Raw genomic sequence first — 13687 nt, 5'->3', positions numbered from 1 at the left:
ATTCTGTTTTTAAGATCTTTTGATTTGATTTTGATTTATTACATTTATATATTGCCCTTCTTGGCACTGCCATTTTGGGTTTATGGGTACGTTTTGTAATAGCAGATTATTATTAGAACTCTGTCCTTGCCCTGCATTGGGGGACATTGATGCATTGAATAGGGTTTTCAGTAGCTTCAAAACGTGGTTAAGTATTTTGAAGGATGCCCATACTGCATTTCATCATGACACCCATTCACTCTTTTGATTTCTGCCGAAGGCCCAATGTGCCACCATCTAAGAACACAATATGATTCAGATTCAGAAAACATTTATTGCCATAAAATTTGATTTACATACAACAAGGGCAAATTAATAATGCTGGGGCAGATTAAGAACAATGGTAGTACCTTTGGTTGTACTACATAAGGTACTACCATTGTTATTAGAGCCTCTTGTGGTGCAGAGTGGTAAGGCAGCAGATATGCAGTCTGAAAGCTTTGCCCATGAGGCTGGGAGTTCAATCCCAACAGCCGGTTCAAGGTTGACTCAGCCTTCCATCCTTCTGAGGTCGGTAAAATGAGTACCCAGCTTGCTGGGGGGTAAACGGTAATGACTGGGGAAGGCACTGGCAAACCACCCCGTATTGAGTCTGCCATGAAAACGCCAAGGTTCAGACATGACTCGGTGCTTGCATAGGGGATACCTTTACCTTTGCCATTATTATTAATCTGCCCCGTGTTATTAATTTGCCCTTGTTGTATGTAAATCATCAGAGATAGATTTGTCCTTGAAATAATCAGCAACATCTTTGCAATGTCCACGATCCCTGAACATTCCTTCCCACTGAGCACATTATGTAACTGCTTGTCCATCCCCATCCGGGCTTAGATGCTGCCTTGTCCTGATTTTCCTTCCTATACATCCCAGTTCTTTATGCATCATCTGGGTTTGATTTATTAAGATTTATTAATACTAGTTGAGTAGGCTATGCTCATGCCCAGGTGGAGTGACTTCATTTCAATGGACCCCTAGGCATAACCATACTCACATCCCACTGTCCAAACTTGACAGATTAGAAGCAGGATCTCCCCCACCTTCTTCAAGGGTCAGATGCTAGGAGAAGGAGGTGGTGAGCAGATGACGTTCAGAGAGGAGAGTGAGAGAGATGGAGTGAGATAGTGATGAAGCCAGCAGAAGGAGCAGAGATGGAGGAAATGGAGAGCAGCAGAAAGGAGGGAGAATGGCTCCGGGAGAACCCAGAGAGGTCAGGCAGAGCAACCTAGCCAGGTGTGTGTGTATGGGGGGCAATAGCTGAGTCACCTGAGGACAGTGAGGAGGGTGAGGACTCAGAGGAGGACAGTCTATCCACTCTACCCATCTGGCAACCACCAAGACCGTTTACACACTGGGAACTTCACTGCCCCAGCTCCCATGCAGGAGCACAAATTGGGGGTGGATGAGGTGCACCAGGCCAAATGCTTGCTCATGTGGGTGCAGGAATAGGTGGGGCAACCTGCCACGACTAAAACTCCAGCCTGCAGCCCAACATGAAACCTCCAGTGCGTAAATGGTCCAACAGGAGTTGCCCCCCCAACGGTGCCCTGGTTGCATTCAAGCAGAGCACCGCTACAGTGGTAGCCCCACAACTATGGCACAGTCTCCTCAGGGAGGTGCGTTGTTCACCCCTCACTCTAAATATTTTGGAGGCAGCTGAACTCCATTTTATTCAGGATGACATTCAACAACTTACAGTATTCATTAGCATGTTTGTTCAGGATCAGTGTTAGGATTATAGGCATCAGAAATCTGGAAAGTTTGGTTTTATTCTTTATGTTTAATGGGCTTTTTTCTGATGTCAAATTGCCTTGACTGAACTCAGTTCACACTGCTGTATGTAGGGTAGCACCCTTTTCCTATCACTATTATGCATTATATCTTCATGGATATTAGGCGAGCAGCAAGATTTATTTTTGTTGAAACATTAGATGGTTTTTTGAAACACAGCCAAGGCCAAGGCCCTAATTGGCAGCAGTCTTGCTAATGACACATCCTTTCCTGCCAAAGATTTTTTGCAGAAAAATACAGATAGAAATTGATGGAGGTGTGCTGGTTTGGGAAAATGGAGGCTAGAAGCATAACAGCCAGAGGCTAGATTCTTAAACCTACTACAATTAATCAAAAACTTTAACATCTGCTTTATAAAAAGTGGTTTGCAAATCTCCATACACACTTCAGGGTCAATTGTTCTTATGGCTTCCATTATGAAGTAAATTAAAGGGTTGTAATCTAGGATACAATTGACAAGTGCAACCCATTTCTCAATCCCATCATGAGGGGCAAGGAGCAAAATTACTCTGTCCATTTTTACATCCATTTCCTTTATCTAACATTGTTATCATCTACTTCTATGAAAGAAAATAACACCATGCCATTGGAAATGATGTTTCAGTTAAGTGTGTGCATAATTTTGAAAATATACGAGAAAATGGTTGGTAAAGGTGGTAGAGTGATTTCCCAGAAGAATGATACAAAGCCTGGGTTGCTGGTATAATGAAAAACTCCTTACCAAAACAATTTATGTTTTTTGTTTCGGGTTTGGTCCTGACCTGGAAATAAGTATACCTCATCCTTTCTTTGATTTCACTGATTTCCTGGGCAATGGAAATTCTCCCTTGCAATCAGATCCTTGAAAGGAGGAGCACAGAGCATTCGCAGCCAATCACTTAGCTGCTCTTCTCCCTCCCTCCCTCACCGGTTTGTGGAGGGGCTGGGAAAATAGACAGCAGGGGCACCCTGTTTGTGGGCCTACAGAATTCTAATTGTTGGTTCAATTTGTTTGAAGCTTGGGGGTTCTTTCAAAAGGACAGGCCATACCCATTCTGCTACATTTTTGGTGTCATTTTGGTTGAAAAAGAGTCACTCCAGCTGCCCTGAAAGTCCTCCAAGAGAAATAATGGCAGATTGGTTTGGAGGAGGGGTTTCTGTGAAGGAAAGGATGTACTGAAATGAATGATAATAATGCCTTTTGGGAATAGTGGGAGAGGCCTGACTTCTGAGGGACTACTGGATATAATGGTAGTCAGGAATGCCAATAGACTTGCACATGCTCTATTGGAAGACATTACAGCATACAATAGTTACAGTGAAAATGTAGAAGGGATTTAAAGAAACCTGCCTTGGGCCTGGAATGACAACATCCAGTGTAGAATGATAGCTCCAACACTGGAATCTGTGCTGAGGAACTGGAATGACAGTTCTCAAAATAAATATTGATGAATTTATAAATCATGAAATGCTCTGTGACAACCTGATTTTGCCTCTGAAGAGATCGCTGCAAGGGTGAAAACTACTTACAGACACATTTGGGTTTTGGTAGCCAGCCATTCTTGGTGCACTTGGAAACCGCTTGCCGTTGTTCAGGCTCAAAGTCACGATCACACTGTAACTCGATTGCTTCTTCATATGAATACCGTTGCAGATGAGGACTGACTCTGCCATTATTTACTTCTGGACGTGAGCATACAATTTCTGTGGAGGAATAGAAAGCTTAGCTAAGAGGAGTCTGGCAAAAAAAAAAATTCACACTTGCCTCTTAGGGAGCCTGGGGAATCTTGGGAAGAAGCAGTAGCATTTTACTAGCCATGACACTTTTTCCAAAAGTATTTTTTAATAAACAGAGTTTAAGAATGAAAATTAGCAACTTGCCACTGCAATGAATCACAGTTCACTTTTTAACTGATTACAAGTTTAAGTGTTGGATTTTATCTAATAGTCCACGTGGTACATCCCTAGAAAGTGGAACCGTACTGACCTGTACACTCAAGCCTTGTATTCCATCCATTCTCACTGCAGATTGCAACCGATCTGTCAACAGGCTTATACCCTTCGCGACACTCAAACTGCAACTCATCACCGTCTTTATAAACATCCTTCAGTGAAGTTACATACCCATTTGCAATATTTCCTGGGTTGCAGGTTATTTCTATTGAAAATACGTAAACAGAATGGGAGGGGCAGGATATAAATCATATAATAAATAAATAATAAAACAAGAATGCCTGTTTCTGTTCATAGCCTGCAGCAATCAGAGATATGTCTCCTGCTCAGCTAGGAACATACTCAGCTCAATGTTGCCATAGTCCTGAAGCTTGTTATTTGCAGGCTCGGAATGTGAACCATCGTTTTACCATGGAGTTTCTGGTGATTCATTGACCTATACATGTTACTTTTGGTTTGATACAGGGAGTGACACCGCAGCATTAGTGCGTACAGCCATGTATTGTTTGGCTCCCTTCCTTGATCTATGTCTTTTGAGATCACTTGACTTATGTGCATCTGTGACAACAGCTGGCCACATTCCAAGTTGGTTGTCATCCACTCTGTCTCAACTTTAGCCTTTTTTCAGAAGCTGCCTTGAGCTATGAGAAAAGATATGGAATAAATGTTTTAATTAACAATAAAGTCTGTTTTCTCTCCCTAGAGGAACTCTCCAGGTTTTGCAACAGTGATGGCTTACTGTGTTGCAACAGGCTGCACATGTTGATAGAAAAATATCAAGATTCTCTTGATGCATGGGAGCTCATGTCGGATCCAACAGCAGTAAGCCTATATCTAGAGGCTGACATATAATGGAACAGTTCAGTGCTGCATCACTTCAGCACCAAGAAATGGAGGGGAGATTTTCTTTTGCTCTCACCTTCGCATGTTGGAACGCCTGGATGCCACTGTCCCCTGTCTGCACAAACAATTTGTTTGGAGCCCACGATTCTGAATTTTGGATTGCATTCAAATTGTAATGCCTGTCCAAATATGAAATCTTGGTCCAGCCCATATAGTCCAGTCATAACAATCCTGCCATTTTCTGGTGGCTCTACAGGGAAGCATTTCTTTACTGTAAAAGAAAGGGCAATATTGTATACGGTTTATGAAGCCAATGCTAAAAGGTCGAGCAAACAAGCAAACAAAACCCCCCAAGAATCATCAGGAAGTTGTTGCAAATGAACAAAAAAGGAGAACAGTCCAATCATGCCTCCTTAGTCCAGCAGAAAAGTTGCCAAGTGCACACCTGGAACAGATCTATAATGCTAAACCTGCTTGGGTAGAGCAAATAGTTACACAGATCACTTGGTAGGAAGCCTCATGAAGTAATCAACAGAAAAATCATATTTTTCAGAACTGGAAATTATTAGCAGAATATCTTGTTTATAGATCCAATTATAGAAGTCTTTACTGAAGATTAGATGGCTTTTTAAAAAATTCTATAATGTATGGTGGCCTGTCTTATGAGCCACAGTAACTAAAATAGGTCATGTATGGAGGCCGTAAATGGCTGAATTCTAGGTGTGGGCTTTGCCCAGGAGATTTACAGCTGAATCTACACATGGAAAAGTACATACAGCTCTTCTGTGGTGGTCAATGGTTAGTGCTAGGGTGAAACCATTCCAAACCTAAGACAACAGGATAAGGAAAGGAAAAAGCCTTGCAACCCTCAGGAAAGAGATGTAAGAGGGCCCACCATCTCTAATGTCATGATGTCGCTTCCATGAAAAACCTGGATGAAACATCATGATTCTCTAAGAATTACCGGAAAGTCTACTCCTAGAGAGGAATGATACACTTCTGATTTTTCCCTGGAAGTGATGTCACACTGTCAAGCCAATGGCCATTTTTAATATTTCTCCCTGGGCTGCTGTAAGCAGTGGCAAGAAGTGGAATCTTCAGATCTAAGTAAAGGTAATTTTTAGCCCACATGGCCATCCTCTCCCAAATGAGCAGCTTTGGTTCATAGCCATAGCCATACATAAAATAAAGCAGGAAGGTCACTTGGGTCCAGCCAAATACTGCATGAAGACAATTCTGCACTTGGTTGCCAACTCTAGGTAGGGGTTGAATTTCTCCTGGAATTATGACTTATCTCCAAGACTGCAGAGCTCCACTTGAGAAAATGTCAGCTTCAGAGGGTGAAATCTTCTGCAAACTCTGCCTCCCCCAAGTTCTATCTTCAAATATCCATGAATTTTCCAACCTGGAATTGGCAGTGCTAATTCTGCACATGAAAGGTAGATATTTTCACTGGTTCTCCCCAAATTTTGAGCCCCTCCTTCTGAAGGAACCTTTCTGAGGTGCTGCTTTTTGACATGGTATTAGAAAAGATCACTTATTATTGGCATAATATGTTGAAAATATGTTGAAAAGCCCACTGACCTTCACAGTGTGGGACAGCATTACTCCACCCATCTGCTCGACAATCTCGGTAATTTGCCTGGCTGAGCATCTGATATCTAAAAGTTTAAGGAAAGAAAAGTGAAATCCGGACATGCCAAAAGCTCCAACTTACTAAAAGCTGGTTCTGTAATAATCTGAAATAAGTTGAAATTCAAAGTCTCATTACTGGAAGAATGCAATTTCAACTTAATGAATTACTTCCCAATGTCACTCAGCAATCTACTACTTGTTGCAAATGATGATAAAACAAATGACAGCAGATAGGCTTGAGATCCAGAGTATGTCTTATACTGCATACAAGTGATTCTGGCCTTCTCGATCGTCAGCCATCATGTTTGCTAGCTGATCAGACATGTCAAAGAATAACAGGGACCATCTTGCTCAACTGCACTGGATGTTGTATTAACATTTTTGTCTAAAAGAAGTTTATAACAGCCCTATAACGCTGATATGAAGAGCAGGAGACCCCTTGTAGGACGGCCATCTCTCTGCATGGCAAGTTTTGCCTTCATTCCCATGGGAGCATTTATTGAAATGGGAAAGTACATTGGAACAGGACTAAACCTCACACTAGTGCATAAGGAATATATCAACTGGGATTTCAAGTCGTTATGAATCTGGATAGTCACACCCATTCCTCAGCATGGTGCCATCCTAGGTTGTACTTTCTTGGTCACACTAAATTTTACATGTCAGCAGATTATCTAATTATAGGTGTGGGGGACCTGAAGGGGGTTATTTCATTTTCCTCTCCTCCTCTATTTCCTCTCTTGCTTTATTGAAAGCTACCCACCAGACAACCAACATTTACCGGCCCCCCATCTGCATTTTTCCCTCCCTGCCCACCTTGGCAGCCTCTAACCAGGAAAGCTGTGGCCCAGTCACATGAAGGCCTTGCAGGGGGTACCCCACTTTCCCCTTGCCTGACTTAGCCTGAAGAATCCACCCTCAAAGGCCAAAATAAGCCCTGGGATGTCCCCTCTCCTCTCCCCTGACCAAAACCAAGTCTTGACAATAGTATTGTGGTGGTTTAGCAATGGCCAGTGAGGAGCTCCATTTCTTAAACCTGCAGGCACTCCTTTTATCATTGGAGGGGGGGGGTTAACCTCAAAGATTTTGGGGGGGGAGGGGTAGAAATTTTGATTTCTCTGCAAACCTAAGGCATTTTCCCAGACAGAATACAGGTCTTATCAGCATTAAAGAATGTAAACATTTGTTTCCAGCAAGTCATAATAAGCCCATTATATGAAGAACCAAAAATGGAAAAGGGCAGAGAGGTCCCACTACAAAAACTAATATGAAAGAAACTACACAGTACAGATATCTGCAAAACATAAACAAATTGATAATTATGCGGTATATCTTTGTTTAATAATGATAGAATGGAAGGATACCTTATGCTACTTAAGTCATCTTCATATTTGCATGCCGCCTATGTTTAATTAAGTGCAGTTGGACATTGACACATATTACGTTTGCAATTATCTTGAATTTTTGTGTTTTCCACATTATTTTTCTGGATGTTTATCAATTGGTTAGTTAGTTAATTAATTATTCGGGGTGATCATAGAAATCAAATAAAAAATCAATAATAACAAAAAAAATTAAGTTTAAAAAGTTGAAATCCTTAAAACCGATTCTACTCACTGTAGCTGCCAAACATACTAATCAGTCAATCTGCTCACTAATCAGTCCAGGGTGGGAGAAGAATATGGAAGAATGCCCCTGTTAATGATGTTCAGTAAACCAATTGGCTTCAACCAAATGCCTGGCAAAAGAGCTCCATCTTGAAAGCCCTTCAAAATAGTGGGCGTGCAGCGATTTTGGGAGCTCATTCCACCAGGTCGGAACCAGGACCAAGAAAGCCTTGGCTCTGGTTGAGGCCCAACATACTTCTCTCAGGCCAGAGATCACCAGCCAGTGCTTTGGGGGATATAGTCAAGTACATTGGGTCCAGACAGCAAATGGCCTTAAAGGTTAATACCTTGAACCTGATCCAGAATTCAACCAGAAGCCAGTACAGCTGCTTGAGTACAGGCTGGATATCGGCCCTCCAAGGTGTTCTAGTGAGGACCTGTGCCATTGCATTCTATTGCGATTTCCGGGTAAGGGACAATGGTAAGCCCACATAGAGTGCGTTGCAGTAATCAGATCTGGAAGTGACCATTACATGAATCACTGCAGCCAGGTGCTCCATGGGCCAGGTAGAGCGCTAGTAGCTGAGAGGTCTTTACTATGCAGTTTCCTTTGTTCTTAAGATCTGATCATATACTTTTAATTTATTTGAAGTTGTTCAATAGCTTTTTTTATTATTCATACATTTTACCATGAGAACACAATGATATTTTACAACAGTAAGAAAAACACTGCTGAAATTTGACTTTATTTTCTTTTTTACACCAACTGCTCTAAGAATACAACTAACATGGAAAATGAAAAATTACCCTGGGTCACACTGGTATTCCACACGAGAGCCAAAGACAAATTCTTCTCCATTTACAAGTTCAAAAGAACCAAACTGGATATCTCCTGGATGCCCACAAGGCCTTTCTGGAAATTAGAAAAAGTATATATTATGTAACAATGTTTTATGGCTACAAAGAGTAGTTTGGAGCCAAATTAACTGTAACAAGTTTTCAATTATGCCCCACATATTCCCCAATATACCTTGTGGTTCCTGGTTCTCCCTCAAAGGTCAAACAGCCCAGAAAAGGCTGTTTCATCTTTCTTTAATGGATAAAAACAAAGCCTTGAACACCATCAGTACATGACTGCCTACTTGAAACCATCAGTAATGTTGTGGTTGCTTAGCAATGGCCACCAAGGGCTGTGTTTCTTAGATCTACAGGAGCGGTTTCTGTTATTGGGATTGGGGAGATTAAGCTCCCAGATCTTTCTGCAAACCTGGGGCTTTTCTTCAGATTTATACAAAGATCTGTTTTCTTCTGTTCATTACTCAGATGACCAGATTTCAATATTCACAGAATGATATATATTTATGATGATGAGAACACAGTCCAGTGCGGGTCTCCATGGTTATAAAAAAGGCATGTCATCATCCCACACAGAGTTTTCTCATCCTGCAATCTTTCACTGAGTGCCTCCTCTGTGTGTGTGTGTGTGTGTGTGTGCTTTACAAGTGCCATCTTCAGCTGAGTTACACCCTTCCCAGTCCATTGAAAAATGGTTTAATCCTGCTTACAAAACCATTATAAATCTCAGAGCACAACAAGTGTTATCACCTCATGCACCTTCTTTTGTCTATTTAATTTATTTGGAGCCATTTTATGCTGCTTCTCCAGTGAATCCACTCAAGGTTTCTTACAAAACAAAAAGTAAGGAAAACATAAGCATTAACAATTCTTAATTAGAACCCAGAATAAAACAACCAACTAAAACATATACAGTTTGATAATCCTGAAGCTTAAAATTAATACCAGCTTAGGGTTGCCATCTCCATGCTGGGAAATGTGTGGAGATTTGATGTTGGAGACTGGGGGAGGCAGCATGGTGGGCAGAGGAGGGACAGGGTTCAACACCATAGAGTCCACCTTCCAGAACTACCATTTACATCAGGGAACTGATCTCTCTAGTCTGGAAATTATTTGTAATTCTGGGAGAAATCTAGGCCCCACTTGGAGGTTGGTGACCCTAGTTTCCAGAGTAAAACACGATATTAAAATGGTGGTATAACATCAACCCCCTTAATTAAAGATCTGGATAGACAGAAACATTTTAGCCTGGTGTCTAAAAAGAGAGCAACGTAGGGACTCGGTGAGCCTGAAGAAGAAGGGCATACCACAGCTGAGATGCCACTATTTAAAGTGCCCTTTCTCTGGTTGCCACCAACCTACATATTATTAGGGTTTATTACTCCCACTGGCAACCCATATGTTCCTTGTAACATCTCGTTCAGATCTGAGATTCTGATACTCAGCAAAACGCAGAGCTAAAAGCATTGTTAACTTTTTCAATCCAATAGGACAAGATGAAACTTTCCCCATGTATGGTGTGGAATCTGGTCAAGGGAATCCAAATGGCGAAAAAAAAAGAGTGTCTAAAAACAAACAACCAAAGAATGAACTGAAAAGTGTAAATGAAATACACTATCTTCCAGGGGTCTGGAGTTCATTTCTAGTTTTAGAAATATTGAAAGGTGGTATCTTAAAAGTTGATCATCAGAAATATTCAAGGGTTCAAAGGGTTTCAGTGTCTTGCTTTTGTAAATGTTGCTGTTTTATGTGGCTTCTTACTTCGGCATTCCACAGCTGGCAGGACTTTTTCCCAGTTTCCGTTCTTACACCGCATTTTAATACGTCCAAGTTTTATGTACCCAGGACGGCAGTTGTAGGTTACAATTTCACCATCTGAATAGGTCTGTTTGCCTGAAAGGTCAGCAAGCTCTTCAGTATTTCTTCTAGGCGGTGGTCCACAGTCATCTTCAAGGGAGAAGAGAGAGGGGGGGGGGAATTAACAGAAATGCATTCTGAGTCTGAAGAATGAAAAGAATGAGGTTGGAAACCAACACACTGGAGAGAGAAACTTAATACTGTGTGAGATTGTGGTTGACCCAACAAAAAGGTTATGCTCCGTCATGCACTGACACCATCTTTTCCTTTCATTCCTTTTTTGTTGTTAAAGGTTCATACTTAAAAGTTACAGTGTTCATGTTCAGAAGCATGCTCTCCTTAGCTCCCAGCACATCCATCTGATGTTGCATGCAACAACAAACAAAACACAATGTGGATACTACAGAAAGAGAAAGATGGCAAGATGGCAAGAGTATGTTTCTGACGGAAAGTGCAACAGAAATGATCTTACTATCAGAATATGTTTCCAGCAAACAAATCTTGTGTTCCAGAGGCAGAACATATGCAGTGCGGAATAAAATTAATAAGATTCAAATCCAGCTGCCACCTTAAAGCAGCAGGATTTCCTTGGGATAAGCTTATGGGAATCAAAGCTTGCTTTGTCAGATATAAAAACAGCTTTGACTCATGGAAATCCTGATGGTCTTTAAGCTGACACTGGACTTGTAGACAAGAATGCAACTGAATTTATTTTAATTAAATTAATAAACATCCAAAACTGCTTTCTTCCAAGAAAAGCTGTGCATTACATGTTCTTAAAAATGAATAGCTCATTCGGGGTCCACAAGCTATTCACTGCACACTCAATGTAAAGTGGAGAGAGGAACTGCAAATACATGTAGATATAAGCTGAGAATATATAGAAGGTAGGGATGTGCATAAACCAGTTCATGAGTCAAAATTTGGCAGAAACTTGGTTTGGAGCCCCCGAACCAATGTTTACTGGTCTTTTGTCCAGTTTGGTTTGGCTATTTGGGCCATTAAAACCTAAGAACTGAGCAGGTTAAGTGGTTAAATTGCTGCCAGTCCTTGCAGCATAACAGGGGACAGGCACACCCACTCTGCTGTTAGGCTTAAATGACTGCCAGATATTTTACCAGTCATGAACACATGAAATGGCTGCAAGCCATCTAACCTATCTCTCCCCCACCCCCTGCTTTCAAGGAGGGAGAAGTGAAATGGCTCACAGCTATTTGAGCTTAATAGTGGACAGGCATACTTGCCGTGCTATTAGGCTGAATGGCTGCTCACCATTTAAACCCAAAAACCTGAAAGGTCTGCCTGTTAGCTGCTTGGTTTAAATACCTGTCAGCTAATTAACCTGTTTATTTCACTCCTTCCTGCTTTGAAGTAAAGTAAATGGACAGTTTAAATGGCTGCCAACCATTTAACCCTTCACAAGTGATCCCTTCTTTCTCCTGGCTGCAGCTGAGTCCGAAGTGGCTGGTTTGTTTGGGAAAATTCCAGCTCAGTTTGATTTGGGGTTCAATTCAGGGACTACCTTGGACACTGAACTCAACCAAGCCAGAATTTTTAGGTTCATGCCCAACCTTAATAAAATGTCTGACTAAGAATGTGTTCTTTTGCAGCTAGAAGGGCATCCATTGAAGTGTGGCAGCATGCAGCTACAGTGTGTCCATGTCAGTGGGTGACTATATAAGGCACTACATGCAACAGCCTGCCCTCTTCAAGCCACTGCTGCAGGTGTTTTGGGGTTCTAGTTCAAGTTTTGGTATGCTAGTTCTTGTTATAACTTTGCTGCAGCTGTGGTTTAGGTACAGAAAGGAGTCTGTTGGCAGGGAGTTTGCATACTGGACTCCCTGGGGTTGGAGGTCTCATTAAGGAGACTGACTCAGGATTCAGTGCGGCCTACCCAGCTGGGAGGCCAGGGGCTCATAGCCAGGCGGCTGGGGTAGCCAAAAAGAGGCAGACACCCGTTGGCCCCCACTTAGGCTGCTTCCTAAGGTTGGGATTCCAGGGCATGAGGGTCCTGCTCTCCTGACTGGGAATGAATCAAGTTCTAGGGCACCACTGGACCCTTGGAGCTATGCAGCCTGATGACTGTGGAGTCAGGCTTACTTTCATTGCACTGGGCCAGCCCTCCAGCTGGAGGTTGTAAAAAAAGGCTGCAGCCATACTAAAGCCAAACCGCCTTGAGTCATGTCTTCATTGGACAAAATGCCGTTCTGCCAGTTAACTATTTGCTTTAATTTTGCACTGCATACTAGGTTACAACATGCATGCACAGTCACACACACTACCAGTATACCTGCCAGATCAGCAGTCCACTGCATTTAAGAGCCAGTTTGGTGTAGTGGTTAGGAGTGCAGACTTCTAATTTGGCATGCCGGGTTCGATTCTGCACTCCCCCACATGCAGCCAGCTGGGTGACCTTAGGCTCACCACAGCACTGATAAAACTGTTCTGACCGAACAGTGATATCAGGGCTCTCTCAGCCTCACCCACCTCACAGGTTGTCTGTTGTGGGGAGAGGAAAGAGAAGGCAACTGTAAGCCACTTTGAGACTCCTTCGGGTAGACAAAAGCGGCATATAAGAACCAACTCTTCTTCTTCTTAACATAAAACATTAGCACTCAATGCAAACAGCGTAGCAGAAATTTCAGGAAAAGACACCATGTTTACAGCATGGTTCAAACTAAACACAAAAAAATGCTGTACAAAAATATCCCACAACACTATGTCTTCAATACAAGAGACAGAGAGTGCATACCAAGGAAAAGTGGAGTAGACAATGTCATAGGCAGAATGTATTTAGTTAACCTTGACACAGACCCAGAAGGATACTCCTTAGGGCTGTTACTAATCCACCTGCCTGGAGTAACAAACTTTGAGCACTTGGGAGCAGTCAACAGAAAACTATATGAAACTTTCCAAGACAAGGCAATACAACAAGGCTTACTAAAAATCAAGATAATATGGGAGGAAACTTTAGATGAAGGAGTCATGTGCATCATGTCTTGTGAACTCTGAGACTTATTTGCATATATTCTCATATTTGCCACACCACCAAATGCACATAAACAATAGGAAAATACTAAGTAGACCTTTGTGAGGACTACACCACAGACATAACATAGGATATACCAAAG

The 13687-nt window shown here is 42.0% G+C and overlaps 1 protein-coding gene across 2 annotated transcripts in view; it reads right to left on the bottom strand.

Moving 5' to 3' along the window:
• CFH (complement factor H) overlaps nucleotides 1-13687 on the bottom strand; it is a 70475-nt gene that overhangs the window by 49780 nt on the left and 7008 nt on the right. For both annotated transcript variants that reach the window (XM_077332712.1, XM_077332713.1), the window contains exons 2-7: nucleotides 10461-10646; nucleotides 8652-8757; nucleotides 6187-6263; nucleotides 4679-4873; nucleotides 3794-3964; nucleotides 3337-3510 (exon numbers count right to left, since the gene is read on the bottom strand). In XM_077332712.1, coding sequence (XP_077188827.1) covers nucleotides 3337-3510; nucleotides 3794-3964; nucleotides 4679-4873; nucleotides 6187-6263; nucleotides 8652-8757; nucleotides 10461-10646 — 909 coding nt within the window. The remainder of the gene's footprint in view (nucleotides 1-3336; nucleotides 3511-3793; nucleotides 3965-4678; nucleotides 4874-6186; nucleotides 6264-8651; nucleotides 8758-10460; nucleotides 10647-13687) is intronic.

This window comes from Paroedura picta, chromosome 4 (assembly GCF_049243985.1).
Source record: "Paroedura picta isolate Pp20150507F chromosome 4, Ppicta_v3.0, whole genome shotgun sequence".
Lineage (NCBI taxonomy): Eukaryota > Metazoa > Chordata > Lepidosauria > Squamata > Gekkonidae > Paroedura > Paroedura picta.
Note: the sequence above shows the minus strand (reverse complement) of the source record. Positions and strands in the feature narration are given on the sequence as shown.